This window comes from Typopeltis vanoorti, chromosome 20, assembly GCF_054136105.1.
Source record: "Typopeltis vanoorti isolate ZY-2024b chromosome 20, IOZ_Tvanoo_1.0, whole genome shotgun sequence".
NCBI classification, from domain to species: Eukaryota; Metazoa; Arthropoda; class Arachnida; order Uropygi; family Thelyphonidae; genus Typopeltis; species Typopeltis vanoorti.
The window spans coordinates 100,192,433-100,219,161 of NC_143568.1; the positions used below are offsets into that span (position 1 = coordinate 100,192,433).

Sequence of the window (26,729 nt, forward strand, 5' to 3'; positions counted from 1 at the left end):
GAGGCAGTGAAGGAAAAGAAGAAAGCATATCAAAAGTTCCTGGCATATAAGTCAGCTTTTACTCTTACAGAATATAGAGACAAATGTAAGAAAGCTAAACAGTGTGTAAAACTAGCTAAACAAAAGTCATGGGAGGACTTTCGCAAGAATATAGAAAATAAATATCAAGAAGGTGGCAAAATATTCTGGAGGTTGTTGAAGAAGCTTAGGAATGGAGGAAAGAGTGCTGTAAAAGGAATTAGAGATGATAAAGGCGACATGAAAACAGGAGAAAAAGATATCCTTGAAGTATGGAGTAATTACTTTGAAAAACTGCTAAATGAAACAAGCAGTGATGACAGCACAGTGGTAAAAAACACTGACCAGGCATGCAGTCAGGAATACATATCCATACTTGAAGTAGAAAAAGCCATCAAAGGCTTGAAATGTGGAAAGGCAGCAGGAGTAGATGATATTTGACCAGAAAATGCTGAAGTATGGAGTCTTACAGTGGCTGCACTGCATAGTTCAGAAAGACTGGACAGAGGGACGAATTCCCGATGATTGGAGTAGAGCTCTCATAGTACCCATATATAAAAAAGGGAAATAAAACTGCATGTGAGAATTACAGAGGTATTTCCCTACTGAGCATTACTGGTAAGATCTATGCAAGTATACTTGAGAAACGGTTGAGAAGAATTGTGGAAGAAAAGCTTGGTGAAGAACAAGCTGGATTCAGGCCAAATAGAGGCTGTCAGGATCAGATCTTCACTTTACGACAAATAGTCGAGAAAGTATGGGAATATAAGAAAGATCTGTATTTAAGTTTTGTCGATTTGGAAAAGGCATATGACAAGGTGCCAAGAGAGAAGCTATTCAATACACTGCAGTTATATGGTGTCAATGGGGCATTATATCAAGCAATACTTAGTCTTTATTTGAGTTGTAAGTCAGCAGTTAGAATTGAAGGAAGTACAGGAAGATGGTTTAATGTTAAATCTGCTGTGAGACAAGGATGTACATTATCCCCTCTGTTATTCATTATCTATATGGATCGCATTATGAAGGAATGTGGTATTAAACCTGATATCAAAATTGGAGATGTTAATGTCAGCTCTTTGCTTTATGCGGATGATGTGATACTTCTAAATAAATCCGCTACAAGTCTGCAAGATTCTCTGACTAAATTGAATAGCTGTTGTAATAGATATGGTATGAAGGTCAGCAATAAAAAGACAAAGACAATGAAAATAGGTAGAATCATTGAAAATGTCAACTGTGTTGTGAATAGAGAACCTGTGGAACAAGTAAAACATTTCAGCTATTTAGGCACGATTTTTAATGAAGACGGTAAATTAAATATAGAAATAGACAACAGAATCAGCAAAGCTGGTATGGTGGGAAGTCAATTTAATAAATTCATATGGAATAAGAGAGAAATTAGTCGGAACACTAAATTAGCTGTATACAAGACAGTGTTCAAACCAGTTTTAACTTATGGATCTGAGAGCTGGGTCAGAAGTAAAACACTTGACCAAAGACTAGAGACCACAGATATGAGAGTCCTGAGAAAGATTATAGGCGTGAAAAGATGGCATCAATGGCAATATCATAGGATATTAGGAAAGAACTTGACATTGTCAGCATCCAGGATTGCGTTAGCAGAGCCAATCTCAGGTGGTATGGTCACTTAAACAGAATGGGCAAGGAAAGATTAGCAAAACAAGTGTTCTCTGCCAGGTTGGCAGCAAAACGACCCAGAGGAAGACCAAGATATAGGTGGATTGATACAGTACAAAGTGCTTTAGACGACAGAAATATAAGATCTGATAATGTTGGAGTCTTGACAAGTAAGGAACCAAAATATTTATTAAACTCATTATATAATGCCACACAAGTTAAAGTAGTTATCAATTCTAATTTAATCTTCTACCTTTCTCTCACCCTCTCACTCTTAAAACAATTATGCATCGACTTCAAAATGTTAGCAAGTTCAATAACTCAACATATAATACATTCTTAATTACAGCTCAATTGGACATTTAGGCATTTTAGCACATTTATAATCTCTCTCAGATTAATTACGACAAAATCTCTATCTAACTGAAAGTTCTTGAAGTTCATTTTAAAAGAGTCATTTACATAAATCTTAGTTCTTCACTCTTTCTTCCATTATAAATTTTAAGATGCATTCTCTTAACACTGTTAGTCAATTCTCAATCAAGATTCTGGTTGTCTTGATCTTATCGCCACGTGGGTTACACGTGCTCACCTGAGTTGGGTGCTGTCTCTTTGCTAAGGTTTTACGTTGATTGCCCTCTCATTGACGGCCTACGGTTGATCTTGCCGAAATCTACTGCGGTGCCATGCCGGATCCTTTTGTAAGTCAGCACTCAAAAATGAGAGCTGAACTGCGATGAACTCTTGGAGCACACGAAGAGAAATGCAGGAACAAGGAAAAAACGGGGCGATTTACTTCCATGTCGTGAGTTTTATACGCTCCTCTAGAGTGGCACCTTTCCGAGTTTGAATTTCTCTTATCATCTCACCCGTTGGTCTCAGGCTGGGTGACTTCACCGATCAACATATGGGACTTCTTGTTTCCGGGAACGTATGCGTCATGATGTCTTCTCAGATGTGATGTGCGCAGGTGCTTACGCTGCTCTTATAGTATTAGGGCGATCTTTGCCCTATGTTGCTGAATAATACGCATTCTTTCATTTATAATATTTCACTAATGATCTAATATCTGCCCCTTTTGCTGACTTACATTCATGCTAGACATATAGATACATTAATTTAAATTCACATAATTCACAGTTTATCATACAAGATGTTGTTACAAAAAAAAAACATAGTTACACTGCGCTAAAAGATAAGAATGCATATATATTTTTTGTTAATTGTTAGATTCTGGAATGGTGACGTCATGTAAAATTTGAAGTCGCCTATTTCAGATCTAACAACCCCTTATCATAGGACACAAAGTGTAAGTAATGCTATTATAACCCTAAAATGTACCATACGAATTTAGTTTAGTATTTAAAAAAGCTTTAGTTTTTGTTACAGGTTAATAAGTGGCTCAATTAATACTCAATTTTGTGACTACCACGGCCAGGAAACAGCCCAGACTTTAAGAGCTCCAAGAAGTCAATATAAGAGTATGGAACCATGAATTGACAGTTGCATTCATCAGGAAATTGATTTTGTCAATGCCAAGCTGTAATAAAGACAAGAGGAGCACCCATGAAGTACTAAACAGCAAAAAGTGAATTTTTAGCATTGAATGCTAGTAAAACTGTGTAGTTGAATTAAATTTTGATACCTGTATTTGTTTTTCCAGTGAAAATATCACTGTCCACTCCATTTTGAAATATTTGCAAATTTGTCAAGTTTGTTATCATTTTCTAATTATGTCACATCTTGTACTAAAAAGAGCCAAATATTAATAAAAAATAAAAATGTTATGTTACCTTCTTCATTATTTGTGAAGAAGGTAACATAATTCAATCATCTGGTAATTAAATTTGAATAGGCATTCAAATTTAATTACCAAAAAACATGGATACAGCAGGGGATGTGGTTTCTATGAATATGAGTGTACATTTACACCATAAGTATGGTCAGTCAGGTCTAGATGACTATGCCTTGAATACTTTGCATAGAATCTAATGAAAGAAAACTACTATGCTCCACCAAAAACAAATAAAAACTTGAAAGACTTTTTTTTTTTAGAATCAGAAGTGGATTAAAAAAACTACCTGTATTAAATTTTTGAAGATTTGGGAAACTTCTTAGGCCTCTTGCTCAACAGCATCCATAGAGATCAGCCCTCATAAGACTTTAGGTTTTCAGTCTAATTTTTCCACCTATTGTTTTGTGCTTCTTTGTGTGTGTATTTTTAATTTGAATATTGTTTCCCTGATGATATCTCAGTGACTGAGATGATATATAGGATCAATTAAGCCTTGTGTTTATTTATATGTGTTGTATTCATTACATTAAACCTTATGGATTGATATATCACATTGGATTATTCCATTTATTCTTGTGTGTCCAAAGCAGGCACTGCCAATCCTGACTTGTCATAATAATGGCAGCAAATGTATTTCGTATATTCTCTGGGATGTTAACCTGCCTGTCCATAGCAGACTAAGTCACAGGGAACTTTTCTGTGACTTAGTCTCATACATTCCAGGATGATGCTAGAGGATAGACAAACCACATGTCAAATTATCAACTTTGATCTGCTCTCCTTAGGAAAGTTGATAATTTGACATGTGATTTGAATGTGGTGTGATGGTTACATTTTTTACTGTGGCTATCTTTTCAGATGCACCTGCCAAATACACACCACCACCTGTTTTTTTTTTTTTTTTTAACAAATTCACTTTCCAAAATCAGTATGGATATAATTTGTCTTGGCCACACAGATAACTTCATTCAAGCTTCCATTACCACAGAACAATATTCACTTAACAATTCATGGCCACGTTTCATTTGACATAAGTGTATACAAAAATGGGTTAACCTCTATGATATCTATTCCTCCTTTCTATGGTCCAACTACTGCTTCTATCCTCCTCATTCAAACATTTAAATAATCATCACTGAAATGAAAGTCTTCATTCCATCCAAAAACCACTACCAAGTCTTGGTTCTCCAACAGGTGCACCAAGACAGCAAAAAATAAAAATAAAAATAATAATAAATAAGTAAATAAAAGATGATGATAATTATAATTCTCGTGGAAAGGCTTAGACGTTATACATTCTTACTAAATAGCTTAAGGAAACTACAACGTACAATAGAATATACATTAAAATAAATTTTAATACACTTCCAATATTTTGGCAACGTCACGTTGCCATTATCACAGGAACTTAAATACGAGACACATGCACAACACACAGTAAATGAGGAATGAAGAAGGAAGCTATTCTTTCTCCTAAAAGTCCTGATGGTGCCCCTAGCGGGCAATGTTGGTATTCTTGGCCGACTGGGCTGAAGGTCTTCTGATGTAGGTTTCCCAAATTTGGGGCAGTCTCATGCACCCAAATTTGTTTAGGTTTGGATTGTTTCTTAGGGCTGAGGCTGATTCCATGTATAGCCTTTCGTATTTGAATTTACTACAGTGTATTATCGTGGCTTTCTTTCACTGTATTCTATGGCAAGTATCCAGCGCATGGTCTTGCAGACCATGCGCTGGATACCTGCTACCTGGATACCAGAGTGGGTGTATTGATGAAACCGGATGTAGTCCTTGTGTTCTGAAATTCTGATATTAGCTGTCCTGCATGTTTAGCCAAAGTAGGACAGCTTACAGCTGCAAGGGACTTGGTATACACCAGGTAGGTCCGGGGGGGGGGGGGGGTCTTTAGTGGAGCGGATAAGGGATGCCAATTTTTTATAAGGTCTGTAACAAGAAGTTAAGTCATGTTTTTTTAGGATTTTTGTAATTTTTTTTTGTAATCATTTGCAAATGATGCAAGCCTCCTGTTCACCCATCAAGACCACTGAGCACAACTTCTGCCCATGTCTCCACTACTCTCACATCCATATGATACTACAGTAACCCAAGCAATGCCAGTAGGTCAGCTTTGGGTGGCCTTCTCTTCCAATTCCTGTACTGATGATAAGGCAACCCCTCGTCTTACCAAAAACCACTCATTCTATGCCAACCCTAGTCTTCTGAGACAAAGAAATCAGAAGAAACCTAAATAATCCAGACATAAACAAGGCAACTGGTCCTGATAGTATTCTCCATACTGTGCTAAAACCTGTGCCCCAGAACTACCATTAATCTTATTTCACCGCTTCAATTTTTACTTCTTAACTGGCATCTACTCTTTTGCTTGTTTCTGTGCACTTCTACTGCATGGAAACAAGCCTACATTCAGCCTATAAGTCAACCAACGAACTACAGCAATTCCTCAATTAATGAGCCTAATGCGTTCTTTAAAACAGGCATATTAATTGAAAATGCACTAATCAAATATAATAACCTATGGGATAAAGTATAATTCATTCCTCAAATTTCTTTTTTGACCCTTATTTTTTTTAATAAAAGAATTAGGGTATGTCTCAGAGCCCAGTTAAAGGAAAACTACGAAGCTGGAAGACAATAAAACACATTCAGAATATAAATTTATTATTCTACTTCTTAACAAAGAATTGAGCTAATGTAGTTTGGGGATTTTGTTTCTTTTTTGCATACAACTGATGGTATTACCCTATTACTCTTTCTACTCTTTTGCAAATTTTACTGCTTCTCTCTTCATCAGAATCAGCATCTAAGCATTGCTGCTTAAAAACTTTGATTGTACGAAAAATATTTTCAAAGTGTTTCTGTGAATCTCTTTTGGCTAACTGCCAATGGTTAAATTTCCTTCATATTCTTCAGGATCTTCCCACTGTGGTACATCTAAATTTAGCAGGCCAGAATCACTCAATTCTTCAGAATGAGATTTAGCTAACTCTTGGACGTTATCATTGTCAATCTCATCAAAACTCAGTTCACACCTGATGTTGGCAATTTCCTCAACAACATTATCCATTTCATTTGAAAAGCCTCTAAAATCATTTGCATAATGTAGAAGAATGTGCTTCCAAATGGGTAATGGCTCACATATTGCATTAATTTCATTCCAAGATTGATGAATATTTTCAGTAGCAGATTTAACAATAAATTTCTTCCAGAATTCTACTAATGTCAAAGAATTTTCTCCAGATGTTGCTTCTATTGCTTGTTTTTATGTTCTTCTCAGGTAGTATGCATTAAAGGTTGTGATAATACCCTGTTCCATAGGTTGTATGAGAGAAGTTGTATTTGGTGGTAAAAATATCACTTTAATGTTCTCACACAATAAATCAAGAGAAGTAGGGTGACCAGGTGTGTTGTCTAAAATAAGCAGAGCTTTAAAATCAAGATTATTTCGTTTGCAAAATGCTCAACTGTTGGACGAAAATAACTTGTGAACCATCTTTCGAATAAAGCTTTAGTAATCCATGCATTCTTGTTAGACTTCCAAATAACAGGGAAGCTTGATTAATGGTTTTGAGGACCCTAGGATTTTGTGCCCTATAAACTACCATGGGTTTTAACTTAATAGAATGGGTTTTAACCTAATAGAGTCATTCTATCCTTTGCAACTTTATTATCAGGCTGAGATTTCTCTGCCTGATTATAAAAAAAGTCTCGGAAGCCATTTGCTTCGAAGAAAGGCCAGTTTCATTGACATTAAAATAGCCACCCCCCCCTTCCTTCTTCCACAATTTTCTTGAAAATCGCTGGATAATTTGCAGCCACCTGCTTATCTGCATTTGATGCTTTGCCTGTGATTCAAACATTATGTAGGCTATTTCTCTTTTGAAACGCATCAAACAACCCAACACTAGTGTGGAATTCTTCTTTTTCATCATTGATAGCCCTTTCTTTCAAGGCTGCAAAGAGACTTAATGCTTTTGATTTAATAAGGTCAGTGCTTAGTGGGATTTGTTTTTGGTTACAATCTTTAATCCACATAGAAAGAAGTCTCTCTAATTCAATCATTATAATACTTTGATTTCGAGTGGTGTGTATGCATGATGAACTTGAAGCAGCATTACCTTTCTCTTTGTATTCAGCAGCATTGCTTAAAATTGCTCTTATAGTTGAGTTGATCCACCCATTTTGTGTTCTTGTCCTATCTTTGTTCTGGACTCGCCTTGTTCATTTTTCTTTATTATTTCAAGTTTTTCTTCCAATGCGATTACTTCTCAAATTTTTTTTCATACTTCCACTTTTTTGTTCATTAATTCTTTTACTCATGATTAAAAGTTGGGAAAATACTTTAAAATAAAAAAGTAAGGAAAACAATTGCAAAGGAGGCACGAGATACGATCAGCAAAATGCTATGTAATTAGCAGATGACAAACTTTGGAGGTAAATTTGGAATGTAGTGTACATGGAAATGGTGCAGTGCAGTACTGCATGCCATTAAAAAATAACTTTGTAAAATTTTTTAAATCAGTAACTAAATTATTTCTCCTGGTGAGTGATTTTTTAAAATAGTTAGCCATAAAAAAATGTATAGAGAGAAAATTTTTTAAATCTGTAACATTTCTTTTTAAGATGTATATAGGCACACTAATTGAATTTTAGAGGCACATTAATTGCATCTGGGTATAGAAAAAAATGACGACTAATTGAAAATGCACTATTGGAGACACATTAATCGAGGAATTGCTGTACTGTTCAGTTGCTTTCACTACAGTTCTCTCAAGAACTGTAGAGATCACCATCACAACAACAGCCAACTTTTTCTTCCCACATTCTTCTTATTCATTCCTCATCTTGTTCTTCAGCTCATCAGTGACCATCAATATTTTGCAACTCTCGACCCACAATTGATCTTTTAGCCTTCACAACTCAGCTCTGGATTCAAGCCATGGAAAAGTTCAGACAAACTCACATAGCTGGGCTCAGCATTTTGAAGGATTTGACTGGTCTAGAGACCTGCTCAGCCAACTACCATCCTACTATCAGCTTTTTACCCTTTGCAACTGGGTTGCCAGCTTCCTCTCTGGTCATTCACTATTTGTCATAGTAGGTGGTTTCCTCTCCTCACATTTCTCTACCAATGTAGAAGTACCCAGGATTCTGTACTTTCACCCACTTTCTTCCTCCTGTACATCAATGACCCTGATCTTACTGACTTGAAACCCTATCTGTAGCTTCATTGATGAAAGTAAATTCCATTCCTTGACAAATTTTGAAGCATCCAATTATTAGAATCCTCCAGATCTACAATAACCAATATCTCAAACTGATCTTCTTGCTATACTTCAATAGGGAAAGGACAATCTTGTGACTTCAATGCCACCAAACTCAAGTCCTGTCAAATTTCTCGCAAGAAAAATCACAAGTACTTACTCCTACTTTCAATAATATCCAGATATTTTACGATAACTGGGTTTTCATTCTTGGGCTGACTTAGATCTCCAGTCTTTCCTGGCACACACAGCTTAGGCATAGCTTCTGCAGCTGCTAAAAATACTAGCATACTTTTCTGCTCAAGGAACTATTACTGACCTGTATAACTACCAATACTGTATAAATCCCAAATACACCAATCATGGAATGCTGCTTACATATTTGGGATAGTGCACCCAAAACCTCTCTAAGAACTTGATACTATTCAAAAGAGAGCAATTCAGTTAACTAATGATAATCCTCTTGTAGACATTCAGTTTCTACTTAATGCCTCTTGATCTATAGAAGAGGTTCAAGAGGCATAAAAGTGCTTTCATTCAATATTCTACTGAACTGGCCACTATCTTACCTCCACTTTCTTTCAAGATTATAAGAACAAGAACAGCTGCTGGTCAACATCCACCTCTTTTATTCCATCTACTTCTGTTCTTTGGAACAGCCTTCTTCATTCTGTCTTCCTCCAAAGATTATAATCTTCAGATGTTGAAAAAACACATAAACAAATTCCTTCTTAAAAGAAAAAACCATTCCTACTTTTGCACCAGTATAACACGTAAGAGAGCAATATATCACATTAGTGCCAAGGATGAGCAATAGGATATAGATCTTGTGACCTTTCCTGTATGGATCATATATATATATATATATATATAAAGTAAATAAATGTTATCAACTTATTCTGGTGTTCTGTCTTATAAACTTTAATCAAATATTCATGAACTAGCAAAGTTTACATACTTATATAGACACACGCACGTACTCCAGTCCCAAAGTGGTTTAAATGTGAATAACTTTTTTTTTTTTTTTTCATCATAATTTTTTTCAAGTATTCTAAGGAACATTTGGGAAATTAATCATGGAACCAAAATCGTGCAATTTTATTTTGATAAAAAGCATTTTCACAGATTAATAATTTTGCAAAAATCTGAATGCTCCTAATTTCTTCCTACAGGATTACCTGAAGGAAAGGATGTATGTTGTTAGATCCTGAATGGAGAGCTTTACAAGTATATTCTTTATTCAGGATTTAACATGATATTTACTACTAATTAAGGAGATATCTGCACATCAGCTAATAATTATGAAATATTATTTTATGTTATGTAATAATGTGTAGTCCATGTGTGCCATATAGTGAGAGTTATTCCTGCATAACTGAAATGAGAAGCAGAGAATTGTGTGTCAAAATAGTAAGAATTGTGTAAGGAAATTATTAAGTTATTTGTAATTCCCAATTTTAAGCTGTCTTGTACATTACAAAATTCTGAGAAAAATTATAAGTAGTAATCCGGAATAATCGCGGGTAATCTGTACGAGTCGAGCGTAGCGATGGAGGCTATACCTACGCGGAAAATGACATCAGAACGACAACCTGGAATAATGTCACCTAACAGATTAGGGAAAGTGTAGGATCACCCAAGGGGCATGAATGATGGGGTTCGTGGGTGAAAACCACATCGAACAGAGGGCGCCCGAAAAGGGGGAATAAAATACGAAGCGCGCCATTTTACAAGGCTTTTTCTTTTCAGTTCCTGGATTCGAGTTTTAGGTTTGTCGTGGAGTTCGTGAGAGAGCGGTGGATCGACTACGGTGATGACGGACGGCGGGTTCTTTACTTGAGAATGCCTGAAGATTTCCAAGCAGAGCTGATCGCGATATGACGGCCTATGCGGAATCGAGCCTTAGCAGAATGTCCCATCGGAGATAGTTTCCTGCGGAGCGATAGACAGCTCGCCACAGTCAGAAACGATTAAAAGAAAAGCGAAGTGCATCGCCAGGTGCAAAGACAGACAAAGAATTTACAATAAGGTAACCTAGATCTACATGAGATGGCGGCGTGAAATCTGAAAGATTCGGTAATGTAAAGATTTTATTCTATGTTAAATATCGCTTAGAAGAATAAGAAATTTGTGTGTACTATAAACTAGAGGACACTAGTAGAGAACTTTTAAGTGAGAATTGATTGAATTAAGACCCTGTCGAAATACTGTCTATCAACAAGAATTGTTGATAGACAGTATTTTGATTAAGAATGGCTAGGCTTGTTTAATGAAATTTATAATTAAGATAGATATTGGTAGAGTATTAATGAAAGTGTTCAATGCATGTTTTGTGAATGACTTGTGAAAGGAATTATATCATAGTAATATTATGCTTGCACTTAATCTTATCCTTTTGTAATTGAAGGATTTAGCATACTCAGATTCACTGTGATTTAGTATGAGCCTTAACTTAAGAGTAAATTTTGATCCATTAAATAATTGAATTTAATGTAGAGCCTGTGTAGCTCAGTAGAAGTGGCGTTTGAACTCTACAGCGCTTGACTGCACGAAGAAAGGATTTGGTGGTTCAAATCTAGTTGCCGACTAGAGGAAATTTTTCTAAGCCTTTTTTTGGCCGGTTCCCGAGTTAGTCGATCTCTGGCATGGGCTAGCGGGTTTTTTCTCCTGGAAACTCGGGTTTTTCGTCTCGTAAACTCAAGAAAATCGACCGTAGAACCCACACTATTTTCAGACATTAAAAATATTGTGTTAGGGTTAGAGACCACAAGATGGCGGCACTAGCTTGCCGCCTTCTTCGCTGCGTACCAATGAATCAGTGATAGCCTTGGGCCAGCTATCTCTCTGATTGGCTATCAGTGGAGATTGAACTGCACACTCAGTCTCCAAAAAAGTTAGATGGGGTAAACGGCCCTGCCTACGCCCTATACGGGAACAACATAGGTGTTAGCTGAGCTGATAGTATTATGCTTGCACTTAATCTTATCCTTTTGTAATTGAAGGAGTTAGCATACTCAGATTCATTGTGATTTAGTATGAGCCTTAACTTAAGAGTAAATTTTGATCCATTAAATAATTGAATTTTCTTAACTGTAAATGTTTTATGTTTTTCCAATAAACATGTTTTGTACCTTATACCTGAGTTTATGCCTGATTACAAATTCCAACCACTTATGAAATAGAACCTTACGGCAGGAAGGAATTTAGATATAATTGCTTGAGTGAGATTCGAGTCACGACTGCTAACTGAATCTGCACACGCTAGCGTGAGATAAATTATTGTGTGTGTTCCTTTTGAATTTAGAATTAATTCCCTGAACAAGAGTCTCCTCTGTTATAGGATGTTGTCTGGCGCAGCATAATACAAATTTTGCCATTATCCGAAGAGGAGATAAATCTGAATTAATATTTTAAGGGCACAACAGTAGATTAGAAGGAGGGCTATTTGGAGGTGGAACAAGACATAATATAGGGTAAAAATACAGATAACAAATAGATATTACAATGGCGCAAGTGGTAGGATTTTAATTGGGTAAGGTTTTAAATAAGAAAGGATTTTATCAAGTAAACAAACTAAATAAGTATAAATCACATAAATAATATATGTAACAATGTGAACAAGCTGCCACAACAATCCAACAGCTGAAGGAGAACATCATCATCATCATTATCAAATTCCTGCCATGTACCCCTCATGGGTGTACAGGATATGATAGTACAACATGAAAAATTTACACCATTACTAACTTCCTATCTACAATCTTCTTCCAAATCAGTCTGTTACTTGTCAAGACTGCAACATTATCAGATCTTATATTTCTATTGTCTAAGGCACTTTGTACACTATCAATCCACCAATATCTTGGTCTTCCTCTGGGTCGTTTTCCTGCCAACCTGGCAGAGAACACTTGTTTTGCTAATCTTTCCTCGCCCATTCTATTTAAGTGACCATACCACCTGAGATTAGCTCTGCTAATGCATTCCTGGAGGTTAGCAATGTCAAGTTCTTTCCTAATATCCTCATTTTCAATATGATATTGCCATTGATGCCATCTGTTCATGCCGCAAATCTTTCTCAGGACTCTCATATCTGTGGTGTCTAGTCTTTGGTCAAGTGTTTTACTTCTGACCCAGCTCTCAGATCCATAAGTTAAAACTGGTTTGAACACTGTCTTGAATACAGCTAATTTAGTGTTCTGACTAATTTCTCTCTTATTCCATATGAATTTATTCAATTGACTTCCTACCATACCAGTTTTGTTGATTCTGTTGTCTATTTCCATATTTAATTTACCATCTTCACTAAAATTCGTGCCTAAGTTGCTGAAATGTTTTACTTATTCCACGTGTTCTCCGTTCACAACGCAGCTGACATTTTCAACGATTCTGCCTATTTTCATTGTCTTTTAATTGCTGACTTTCATACCATATCTATTACAACAGTTATTCAATTTAGTCAGGCTTGCAGACTTGTAGCAGATTTATTTAGACGTATACATCGTCTGCATAAAGCAAAGAGCTGACATTAACATCTCCAATTTTGATATCATGTTTGATATAACTTCTGCATGAAGGAGAACATTCATGCAGAAATTAGGATACTGCAGCCAGAAATATTAACAGATGTCATGGAATATGTCATAGAAGGGACCAGCCTTTTTGAAGCCGAAAATGGAAGGGATTTACATGACATGGTCTTTCATAACTAATAAAAAAATCTGCAGGTTCTGTATTTATTCTGTATATAACAAAAAAAAATAAAAACAATTAATAAATTTAAAAAAGTTATTAAATGTTTAAACATCTTCAAGACTTATGGCCACCCTGTGTGTGTGTGTGTGTGTGTATATACAGGGTGTCCCAAAATTCACGCAAGATTTAAATTTAGCGCCATTTGTGCGGTAAAGTGTTGCCAATGAGAAAAAAAAGACAGCGTGACAGCTGACAGTTCAGGGTTATTAAAAATGACCACATACAGCGAAGAGAGTTCGTTGAATGGATTATGGAACAACAACAAGTGGATGCTTATTTTTCGAACAAAATCATCTTCAGCAATGAGGCTCATTTTCATCTTGATGGCTTCGTTAATCGACAAAATTGTCGCATTTGGGATTCAGAAAATCCACAAGTGATTGTTGAGAAACAAATGCATCCACAACCTGTCACTGTTTGGTGCGGATTTTGGGCTGGAGGCATCATCGGTCCATTCTTCTTTGAAAATGCAGCTGGTAAGGCAATAACAGTTAATGGTGCTCGCTATCGCAACATGATAATCCAGCTTTTTGTGCCTAAATTGCAAGATATGGATGTGGACGACATGTGGTTTCAACAAGACGATGCCACATGCCATACAGCCCGAGAAACAATTCAATTACTGCATGAGTCATTTCCTGGTCGTGTAATTTCCCATTTTGATGATCAGAATTGGCTGCCCAGATCATGTGACTTAACGCCGTTGGACTTTTTTCTTTGGGGTTTTTTGAAGTCTAAGGTTTATGCCAACAAGCCCACCCACGCCTCGAAGGAGGAAATTGAGCACTGTATCAACGAAATTCAGCCACATTTATGCAAAACGGTCATGGAAAATTTCGACAAAAGAGTGCGTACGTGCCAGCAAAGCCGTGGAGGCCATTTACCCGATATGCTATTCCATGCATAACCCTATCTGTATACTTTATGAATCAATAATTACATTTTTTAATTAAAAACCTGTGTTTTCTATCAAAATTACTTCTTGCGTGAATTTTGGGACACCCTGTATATATGTCAGCTGAATTGGCTGAATGGTGAGAGAACCTGCTCTCCGATCAACAGGCTGTAGATGCGAATCCTGTCATGGACATGGATGTTTGTGTGGAAGATGAATTTCATCACTCAGTGTGAGACTACTGCTCCTCTAATTGGAGGCCTAAACATGTTTGGTCTCTAGAATAGGATTTCTGGACTAAAAAAATAAAAAATAGAAAACAAAATCCTCAGTCCACCCACAATACTAAAAATGTACTATAGGTTTGCAAATAACCTTTCGTGGGTGGGAGCATATGCCATATTTTTGTTATTTTATTTATTATTTTTTTTTATTTTTATTTTTGTGTATTTGCTGCCATCTATCTAAAGCAAGGAAAAATAATCTATTAATATTTTTGCTACCGCGCGGTTAGCCTAGTGGCTATGCGCTTCGCAACCATATGCCTGGGGAAGGAGTGTCCTAGGTTCGATTCCCGTCGGTGACGTGAGGAGCTGAAGGATCTTCCTCAGCCATAGCCAAGTTAGCCAGTCTTGGGCGTGGACAGCAGGGTTTTTCCCCCAGTTTATTCTGGGGTTTTTTCATCCCGCAAAGCAGGCAAACTGGCTTTGAGAACTCAACACTACAGGCCATAGGATACACCAGGGCATAAGGCTGACCACCTTATCCTGTAAATGGAGTGAGGTCCGATGATCAATGGACCCTCGACACCGCAAGGTAAAAGAGGGTATAAGGAAGATGAGATGAGATATTTTTGCTACCATGGAAAATAATAATATAAGATCAAAAATTTTTCAGGTATTTATTAACATGGCCAAAAAAGTAAGAATTATCCATACTTTTGCACCAAGATAGTGCAACACTTAAGAGATTGATTACTTATGCACTGGAAAATAAAGTATTTTCTGTTTTTGAATATTTTAGATGAGTGAAGTCACTGTTAAAAAATAAGTAACAGTGTTCATAATATTCCCATTTATAAATAACAAGAACTATATTTTTATACTTTCTTATATATATATATTTTAAAATTATATTTTTATACTTTTTAATTCTGTTAAGTTTAAAAATATTTACTTACTTGTGCTGTCCACATTAGTGTATGCTAATTCAGATACCTGATTTTCTTGAACAAAGCAATGGATAGACTGTGTAACACACCACAAGCTGGAATTACGTTGTTCTTCATCAGTCACATTTCCACTGCATGACTTATGACATTGTTGGGAGGTATGCACATAACTTTCCGGATACCAGTCTATTATTTTATCTTCATCTCTTGTATACACTTCATCTCTTGATTTTGAAGTATTTTTAATTAATGGTGAAATGTTTTCTTTAATTGATTCTTCTTCACTTGCTTTTAACCATTGTGGAGTTTCCATTCTGTGAGATAAATAATGTTCATTTTTAACTCTTTCATAAGTGGAATCATCATCTTGAAAGTTTACATGTTTAGATACAGGTGTGTTAGTTATGATGTTATTTAGACGGTTTTTTTTCCCATTTTCTCCATAAAAATTGTGTGAATCAGAAAATTCATCAAATTTATCACTGCAAATTTGTTTGTGTTTTGATAAATTTGCAGTGGGATAAAATCCATTAGGTGAATGTTGTTCATTAGGGTCAAGCAGAGTGGCAATGCTTTTTGCTAACTGACATTTTAAATCATATTCACACTGCTTTGGACTCAAACAATTTGTCTTTGAAATTTCAGGAGAATTCTGATGTTTTAAACATGACTTTGCAACTTCTCGAGGTCCATACACACAAGGATTATCACACTGTAAATGAGTATCAAGAGGACTATTCACAGGTACTTCATACTGCTCTTTACTTAGTAACAAATGGTATTCTTCTGATGATACCCTTATCCTCTTATGAAGTGCTTTATCAACCTGTAAATATGATTCATCATTTTCTTCAGTAATACACTTTGGAAATTTTCTTTTAATAATCATTGAATTATTTCCATTACAGACACTAGTATGCAATATATCAGAATAATCATGAGAGTTGCTATACATATGTGAGCAATTACAGTTGTGAAAATCATCATTTAACTGATGGGAATGATACTCTGTATTAGAACAATGAACATCCGAAAGATTACATTCTTCACTACGTTCCCTAGATGATTTATTACATGTAAAGAAGGAATTTGATGAGCTCTGAATAAGAGTTGGATTAAGTTCTTTTTCTTTATTTTTAATAAATAAATCTACTTGTTGAGAGGACACCATGCTTCGAGGCTTTCGTATCTGATCGACATAAATAATAATGACATTATCTCCTGTATTAATCAAAACTATTCTATTCATTTTCATTGAAACAGAAGGATTAAAGGCTGGATAAGGAGGTACTAGATGATATTTTGTATGAATTGTAAAACTATGTTCTAGGCACTGACTTCCAGAAACATTTGAAGAAGAAAGATGACTATCTATGAAAAATAAATAAGATAATAACAATAAATAAATAATTTTTATTAAAATAGCATTTTTATTGACATACAGAATGAGGTTTTTAGCAGTAACAATCAATTCTCACTACAGCAAACACCATTAAAGTGAACCTATCCCCACTATAACCAATTTCAGAAAAGTACTGATCAAATTAAGGAATATTCACTACAGCAAGCTTTCACCTATAATAAACAATCCTATGATCCAAAAGTATTTGTTATAAGTGAGAATTAACTGTATATGTTAATTAGAAATACTAATAAAGTCAGAAAAACTTAATATTCAAACACATGCATCTGCAAAGTGCATATTATCCAATCTACAGTCAACCTTTCAAATAATTTATTAATGACATTTCTACTATTAATTTATGATCACAAAATTCTAGATTAACTGTGAGGATGAACGGAGGAAATGAGGGCCTCAGAGTTTAAGTAACATACAGAAGATACGACAGAGGCATATGAATTGAAGAGGGAGATCTTATATATAGACACATATGAAGTTTTACAGTTTACAGCAGGTCGGGAGGGGTGGGATAGTTAGAACTCAGAGTCATCTCTAGAAACTGAGTAAGGTGTAATTGGGAGGTATGTGAGGTTGAGATTCCTCTTATGACATGTAGTGTACGTGTGTATGGAATGAGCTGCCAATGGATGTTGCAGATATGTCTTCAGTGAATATTTTTAAAGAAAGATATGATGGTTTGAGCACTATTACCTGGAAAAGACTTTCTCTCAATAAGTCCATGACCAGCCTTAAACTCTTGACAGTAAATGGATGTTGACCAGCTTCTGATCAACATCAATTTCAGTGGATATTGATAGGATCAATTTCTTACAAATCAGATAATGTTCAACTTTATCAGTCCATATCTTGGACAAAAAAATTCTTTTTATTTCAGAAACACTTCCTTTCCAAGGAAGAAAAAAATTATATATTATTATTATGAATACACCTGCAGAGAGTCCAAGGACTTATTGAAGGATAGCCAATTTAAATACCCTTCACATCTCTCCTTGAACATATTTACTGAGATGCATTCAAAGCATCTAATGGTAGCCCATTCCACACATTTGCCACATGTGCCAGGGGAAGATACCATATGCTTCCTAACAATATTCCTTTCAGGAATGACTCAGAGCTCTACATGAATCATTTATAAGCCGAAAAACTCACTTATATCTATACTGTAAGATCCCCTTACTAACCTGTATGTTTCTATCATATCTCTTATTCACTATCTATTCCTCAAACTTTGAAAACCAAATGCAACTGGTTCTCATAATGCATAATTCCATAGGCCAATTATGATCTTGATTACTCACCAGTGAATCTTTTCAACTCTATCTCCTTGGAACCAAGGTAAACCAAAAATCTACACAAAATAATTCAGATGTGGTCATATTAGTCATGTAAAGTTGGAAAATAACTTCATTATTCCTACGTGTTCTCTTCAACAGTGTTATTATTCAATGCAATGACTTAAACACCTTAGCAATGTCACTCCTAAATTTGAACACACAGTCCAAAATAACCATCTCTAACTTCACTGACTACTTGTAGTAAATTCTCATTAATATAATACTCTACCTGTAATGTCCTCTGTCCAAAACATAACACAGAACTGATATTCACTGTCATTTACCCTTTAACCAATCTCATCAAATCAGCTTGCAGGGATTCTGCATTAGCTACATTTCTTATCAATCTTGCTAACTTAGCATAATCTGCAAATAACTGGATATCACACTCAAGATCCTCCCCAATATCATTAATAAATGTTAAACAACAATGGCTCAAGTACAGAAATGTGTAGTACATCACTGGTCATCATCCTCCTCATAGATTCAGCACTACTTTACATCATGTTCTGATAGTTGTCTGTCAGACACTCTTCTATCTATGTCACAAGTTTATTCTGTATATCCATCCTCTTCACTGTATGACAATCTTATATGTGGAACCCTGTCAAATACCTTGGCAAAATTCAGAAATATCCATCACCCTTATCCAACTCTGCTATCTCTCTCTATTGAACATGAGTAGCTTACTAAAGCAAGACATACCTTTAACAAAACCATGCCTTTCTCTCTTTGGAGATCCTGGTGTTATCTACCTACCTCTGGATGTAATTCCTAACCAGCCTTTCCAGTACCTTGATGACCACACTAGAAACAGTAACTGGTCTAGAATTTGCTGCACTAGTCTTAGCTCCAGCCTTATATAACAGAATTATCTCCGCACTTATTAGGAATCATGCATGTGTTGCAGTCCAACTGCTGTATTTGGGTTAAGCTCTTGTAAGAGATTTAACACTTTAATATAATGGGTATCCTTGGAATATATACCCTTATTAAAGTGATCATTTCACAACTCAGCTATTTTCAAGCGTGTAGAAAGGGTTATGTGCTTGTCATAGATGTTTATTAATTTTGACAGTATATTTTAGAACACAGACTGATAGCTAAATAATTAATTTATTGACTTATTGCTGATATTTTGCTGATATTCTAATCAGCATCTTCAGAGCACAAAAAACAGTATGTCACAGTGTGCGAGACAACAATCTGGTGTAACAATGGGACTAGTTGGAATAATTGTAGTTACAACACAAAAACTTAAAAATTTATTTATCACTAGGTTAGACTATAATAGATTTAGTTTAATCCTTTATCCCAGTGAGAGCAAACAAAGTTTGCTCTCACTGGTGTTGCACTACTTACTGGATAAGATAGTACAACACTATATTTAGTCCTGAAGATATTTTCAGGCGCAAACTTTGTTTGCTCTCACTGGGATAAAGGATTAAACTAGATCTATTATAGTCTAACCTAGTGATAAATAAATTTTCAACATCTTTCTCTAAATCCAGAGTAATTTTTAAAAAAAAAAAAAGGTGATAAACCTTTTGGCAACTCCCATAGGCACAGATGACTTGCTACTGCTTCTGCCTGGTATCTCCAGCTCTGGGCCTGGCTCCCACTGAAGAGACCTCAATAAAGGTCGAAACTAGTCTGGGTAGATGGCCAATCCCTTTAATGCATAACAGTATACATATCCACATAGGAAATGTGTTTTGCATTATGGGAGATACTGGGTTAGAAGTGCCTGGTAGCTTGCTCCACCTTTGCCACGAGTCGCCTTGGTGTTGCACTACTTACTGGATAAGATAGTACAACACTATATTTAGTCCTGAAGATATTTTCAGGCGCAAACTTTGTTTGCTCTCACTGGGATAAAGGATTAAACTAAATCTATTATAGTCTAACCTAGTGATAAATAAATTTTCAACATCTTTCTCTAAATCCAGAGTAATTTTTAAAAAAAAAGGTGATAAACCTTTTGGCAACTCCCATAGGCACAGATGACTTGCTACTGCTTCTGCCTGGTATCTCCAGCTCTGGGCCTGGCTCCCACTGAAGAGACCTCAATAAAGGTCGAAACTAGTCTGGGTAGATGGCCAATCCCTTTAATGCATAACAGTATACATATCCACATAGGAAATGTGTTTTGCATTATGGGAGATACTGGGTTAGAAGTGCCTGGTAGCTTGCTCCACCTTTGCCACGAGTCGCCTTGGTGTTGCACTACTTACTGGATAAGATAGTACAACACTATATTTAGTCCTGAAGATATTTTCAGGCGCAAACTTTGTTTGCTCTCACTGGGATAAAGGATTAAACTAAATCTATTATACAAAAACTTAAGTCCCTCCGTGTAAAAAAAAAAAAAAAAAAAGAGAGAGAGAAAGAAAGCAGGTATTAGTTATGTCTTAAGATGACGGTCTCTTAAATCTTAGGCAAATTTATACAGCCATACTTGGAACCATTCTTAGAATCAACAGAAGCCTTGAAATATACTCCGAACCTCAACAAGTATGGCTGTATAAATTTGCTTACGATTTGGGAGACAGTCATCTTAAGACATAACTAATACCTGCTTTCTTTCTTTCTCGTTTTAAATATATATATATATATATATATATATAGAAAGAGAGAGAGAGAGAGAGAGAGGGTGCCTAATTAGGACTTTAGTCTGTGTTGTAGCTACAATTATTCCAACTAGTCCCATTGTTACACCAGATTGTTGTTGTCTCGCACATTGTGATAAACTGTTTTTTGTGCTCTGAAGATGCTGAAGCAAAACATCAGCAATAAGTCAATAATTAATTATTTACTCATTGGTCTGTGTTCTAATATATAGCATCAAAATTAATCAACAACTCAGTTATTTTTTTAAAATGAGCAAAATAAAAAAAGAGGATGCTGTGGATCCAGTATTGCAAGGAGTAGTGATGATATTCTGGATTGCTATAAAAAGCAAGCTAGGAGAGTGACAGCCAGCAAGGAAAGCATTACTTGATTATGAAAAGAAGTTAGCAGAACAGGCCAAAGGAAATCAGCACGAATTTTATCACTGTGTAGTAAGTAAAAGGAAGAATGACCATGAAAGAATAACCACAGTGAATGTGAATGTAAAGGGTATAAAAGTGTTAGATACCCTTCACATTCACTAAGGTTATTCTTTCATGGTCATTCTTCCTTTTACTTACTACACAGTGATAAAATTCTTGCTGATTTCCTTTGGCCTGTTCTGCTAACTTCTTTTCATAATCTAGTAATAATCGCTGGCTCTTTATAGCACTCAAGAATATCATCATTACTCCTCTCACAATACTGGATCCACAATATCCTCTTTTTTATTTTGCTCATTTTAGAGTGTTATTTATCCATTTAACTCCCATACACTGTTGATTTGATTCCTCTACAATGCAGTTTCTCAAGTCAAAGCAATGCCTCAAGATACCTTCTCAGTTTATTATAAATCATCTGACTTATAGTTTCACACATACCCCTTCTCAACTAAAGCTCTTATATACAATGTCACTTCCTAAGTAAAAACTGTATGATCACTTTCACCAACTTATTTATCTATCTATAAAAATACTGTCATAAAGACCCTTTTTGACTGGTCAAAACCAGTCTACCAGCCTGATTGGCCAAGTAATTAGCATACCTGATCTTTTTGAATCCTGCCATAGGAATGGATGTTTGTGATTGTCTTTAGGTAGGAGATGAATTTCATCGCCCAGTGTTAGACCATGACCCCACTAACTGGAGGCCTGAAGTGGCTTGAAAAAGTTCCACGTTTGGTCTCTAGAGCAGGGTTTCCAGATTATGAGAAAAATAAAATTAAAATACAAAAAAAATATAAAATTGATAAAAATAGCAAAAAAATTCTTACCCCATCCACAGTACAAAATGTATTATAGGTTTGCAAATAACCTTTTGTGGGTGGGAGCAACATAAAAAAAAAATTTTTTTTTGAAAATATAAAAAAACAGAAGTTTGGATAGTAGCCTTTCCCATAATGCCGGCCTGGTTTGGCCGAGTGGTCAGCATATCCGCTCTCCAGCCAAAAGGCTGTGGGTTTGAATCCCACCGTGGGCATGGATGTTTGTGATTGTCTGCGAAAATAGTAGTGGTTGGTGGTAGATGCCGTTGGTGTAGTTGCAGCTCTTTGTAGTTGGTGGAGACAGTGCTGTAGAGTAGGCGCCCTCTCTCGATGAGTCCTTGGACTCCCGGAGATGTGAAGTAATAATAATAATAATAATAAACAAATATAAAAAAAGTATAAAAAAATTTTCAGAAAAGATTCACAAGAATAATAAAAAAAAAACATGAAACAGGATGATCTAATAATACATGCAACTTAAATGTAAATGAAACACACATAGAAATATGTATACACAGACATAACTCAACAAAAAAAAATCTGCATTTATTTAGAATTTTCAGTAAATGTTTTCACTACTTGCAAAACTATATGCAGATTTTCGAACTTTCTGTTCTCTATTACATAATGTTTAAAGAAAATAACTATTACAGTCTCCAAATCCTATGCTTTTGGCTTATGAAATCTTTAAAAATTTGTGAAAAAAATGTATTTCTTCACTACGTCATATTCAAGATAAATATCATGTTTAAACACACCTAATCTTTTGAGAAAAGAAGAAGAAGTAATACCTCCATTACTTTTGCTGCTAAATGTATTAGAACATTTTCAGCAGTTGAAGAAAATCAATCTATGAAAATTTTACTTATCATATTAAAATCATTGTTTGGATGCTTAAAGAAGATTCTGAAAATTTACTTTTAGTTTTGGAAGTGACGAGTTATGTTCTATAAATAGTTTAGCTTTTATGTGTATGATAATTTTGGTATATTGTGATTCACTCCATTCAATTTTTCAGAGGCTGTTCAGCACTAAACTATTCTTTAAATATTCACTAATTATGATTGGCCTTCCACCATGAGACATAAGACCATTTACAGTGGCAACAACATGAACTTCACATATTCACATTTATATTCAGATATACCTACACTGGTTGACCAAGTGGTTAGTGTATCCACTCTCCAACCCAACAGGCTATGAATTCAAATCTTGCTGTGGGCATGGATGCTTGTGATTTTAGGTGGAAGATGATTTTCACTGTGGGTGGGTGACCACCACCACCACCACCCAGCCTTTTTAGAGGCTTGAAAAAAAGTTCTAAGATGAACTTTTGCACTTTAGTGCAGGATTTCCGGGCTATGTAAAAAAAAAGCAACACAAAATTAAATAAAAATGGGGAAAAAAATCCTTAGCCCATCCATGGTACAAATATATTAAAGGTTTACAAATAAACTTTTCATGTGGAGAGCTGTGTAAAAAAATACCTATTATTAATAATTTTTTACACTTGGTTATATTATAAATTAAAGGCAACAAGAAATTATATTCTTTATTTAATCCTTTATCCAAGTATAAGCAAAAGTTTGCATGTGGAATAAGGTTGCAAAGTAAGTTTACTTCATGTGCAAACTTTTTTGCTTACATATACCTATTATTTTTATTGCAGGAATAAAACGACAAACTATAAAAATAGACAGAAACACACTGAGAACATCAGATGTATACTGAATAAAGAATGTACAGAACAAATTAAACATTTCAGTCTAAAGGCACAATTTAAAAATTGTGTGAAGATGGCAAATTAAATAAGAAAATAACTGAATAAGCAATGCTGGTAGAAGTGGCAGGCTTTTGAACCACTTTGAACAAGTGGTTCAAAAGACGAAAACGTAAGATATGACAATATTGGAATCCTGACAGACAGAATCATATTTTGGATTGGAGATTGGCTCTGAACAATACCAGCAATTTGTGTAAGATGGAACCGTCTCAGAAAAGGAAGGTGACCAGTGGCATGCCTCAGGGTTTTGTTCTTGGGCCCCTACTGTTTAACTTATTTGTTAATGATATTTCATGTGGATTGACTGGGGATGTTCAAATGTTTGCTGATGATGCAAGTTAGATGGAATTATCAGGAGTATACTGATGTTTCTCTACAGGAAGATTTTAATAGTTTTTAGCTTGAACAAATGAGTAGGGTCACAGTTTTAATGCTAATAAATGCAAGTTCTGAGGGCACATCGCACGTATTGCTGCTATGATAAAAAGTACATTGACATGTAGGGATAAGGAGGTAGTGCATCTATATAAGGCATTGGTCACACCACATATGGACTATTGTGCTCAGATTTAGTCACCTACTTTTCACTGTGATGCAGAAACACTAGAGAGAGTCCAAAGAAGAATAACCAAAGTGATATCAGGACTCTGGAGTGTTGGTTATGAAGAGCGTTTGAGAGAATGTGGATTACAGAGGTTGGTGGATAGGGGGAAAAGAGGGGAGATATGATAGAGACCTTCAAGTTGGTTAAGGGATTCTATCAGATTAATACAGAAGAAATTATAAAAAGAGTGGATGTTAAGATGGGAAGAACGAGGGGGGCCATCCCTGGAAGTTGTACAGGGATGTGGTGAAGAGAGGAGTGAAGAGTAGATTTTTTACATGGCGAGTTGTTAATGAGTGGGATGCACTGCCTGGGTGCATTGTGAATGCAGATAGTGTAAATAACTTCAATACTCATTATGATAAGCATGTTGCTGACTGAGTGGGCCTCCAAATTAGTTTGGATTAAAATGGCTGATAGGAAAGACAGATAATGTAAACTTTTTCATGTTGTACTATCACAGTAGTCTGTTCATACCTTGAAAGTACATATCATGAATGTCATGATGATGAACTAGTTATACACAGAACTAATAAATGAGTTGAAAGTTGATTTTGTGGTTTAAAACTGCTATTTTTATATACTCACATGTTTTATATATTCCCTCTACTTCAATTTTACTCATATTATAGCATTAAATTTTTTCACAGTTAGAAAACTCTTATCATAATTCATTTTTAAGACATTTTTTTATTATTATTATTAAATATCAAAGAATTTCTATGCTATATGTTCTCATCAACATCAAATTCTTGACATGTACCCTCAGAGAAGTGTACAGGATATTATGATAACACTACATGAAAAGTTGTTGTGGTTATAGTCTTTCAGCTGTTTAGGGGCAGCTATATGCACACCATCTAGGGAAATGACTATGAGCAAGGTGGCTTCCTGTTGCCTTCCTTGCCATACTATATCCTATGGCTGTATCCAGGAAGAAGACCCTGCCGTCCATGCCCAAGACTGGCTAACTTAGCTATGGCTGAGGAAGATCCTTAAGCCACTCATATCGTCGACAGGAATCTTATTTATTTATGCTTATGGCTACATGAAACTGGGAAGTGAAAAATACAATCACAATTTCCAGAAACAAATGATGAAAATCTTAACATATAAAAGTTCATTACATAAAAGGCACAACCTGCTTTCTAAGTCTTTCCTTTTTTTTTTTAAATAAAGCAAAAGTAACTTGTCATAATCAAGCCAGGGACAATTATCATCCTGCTGCAACAAGTATGGCAAGGCTGCATGTTCTCACAACACTTCGCAACATAAATGTAGCTGTATCCGAGGTTTAAGTAGAGAGCAGTTATGTCTTGTGTGAGAAAACTTGATCCATTAGAGGAGGCCTATTTCACATTGTATCATCATCTTCTAACATGAGGAGGAGTTCTGCTGATACTATGACGAGGACTATGAGAGACTACGAGAATAACGTTTTCGTGGTGAGACGGGACCGTGATCTTCTGTTTCCTTCATAACCACTGCCACCACCATACCAACTACAGGTCAAGGTCCAGGCTGGAAAGCCAATTCAAGGCCTCATCCATCACCTTGTGGATGTCCTGTAGGCCAACACCGTGAAATTGGTACCTTGGGCAGTCGTACACAAGTCGACGGGAATCAAACCTAGGACACTCCATCCCCAGGCATATAGTTGCAAAACGCATAGCCACAAGGCTAACATGAAAAGTTACATCATTATTAACTTTCAATTCCTCGAAATTAATCGTTTATCTATCAAGATAAATTATCATATCTTATATTTGCATATATTATATATGCTTCCACGGCACTTTTTACTGTATCAATCCACCTAGATCTTGGTCTTCTTCTGAGTCTTTTTCCTTCCAGACTGGAGAGGAACACTTATTTTGGTAATCTTTTCTCTCCCATTCAGTTTAAGTGACAGCACCACAAGATTAGCTCTGTTAACACAATCCTGAATGCTAACAATCTGAAGTTTTTTATTAATATCCTCATTTTCCGTATGATACTGCCATCTGTTCACTCTCCTAATCTTTCTCAGAACTCTCATATCTGTGGTCAAGTGTTATTTCTAACCTAGCTCTCAGTTCCATAAGTTAAAATTGGTTTCAACACTGTCTTGTATTAATTTAGTGTGTTGACTCATTTCTCTCTTATTTCATATAAATTTAT

General features: G+C 35.6%; 1 protein-coding gene across 2 annotated transcripts in view; it reads right to left on the reverse strand.

Moving 5' to 3' along the window:
- The window catches only part of LOC150095712 (uncharacterized), a 200,006-nt gene that overhangs the window by 80,324 nt on the left and 92,953 nt on the right, over nucleotides 1–26,729 (reverse strand). For both annotated transcript variants that reach the window (XM_090410298.1, XM_090410297.1), the window contains exon 6: nucleotides 15,561–16,922. In XM_090410298.1, coding sequence (XP_090266424.1) covers nucleotides 15,561–16,922 — 1,362 coding nt within the window. The remainder of the gene's footprint in view (nucleotides 1–15,560; nucleotides 16,923–26,729) is intronic.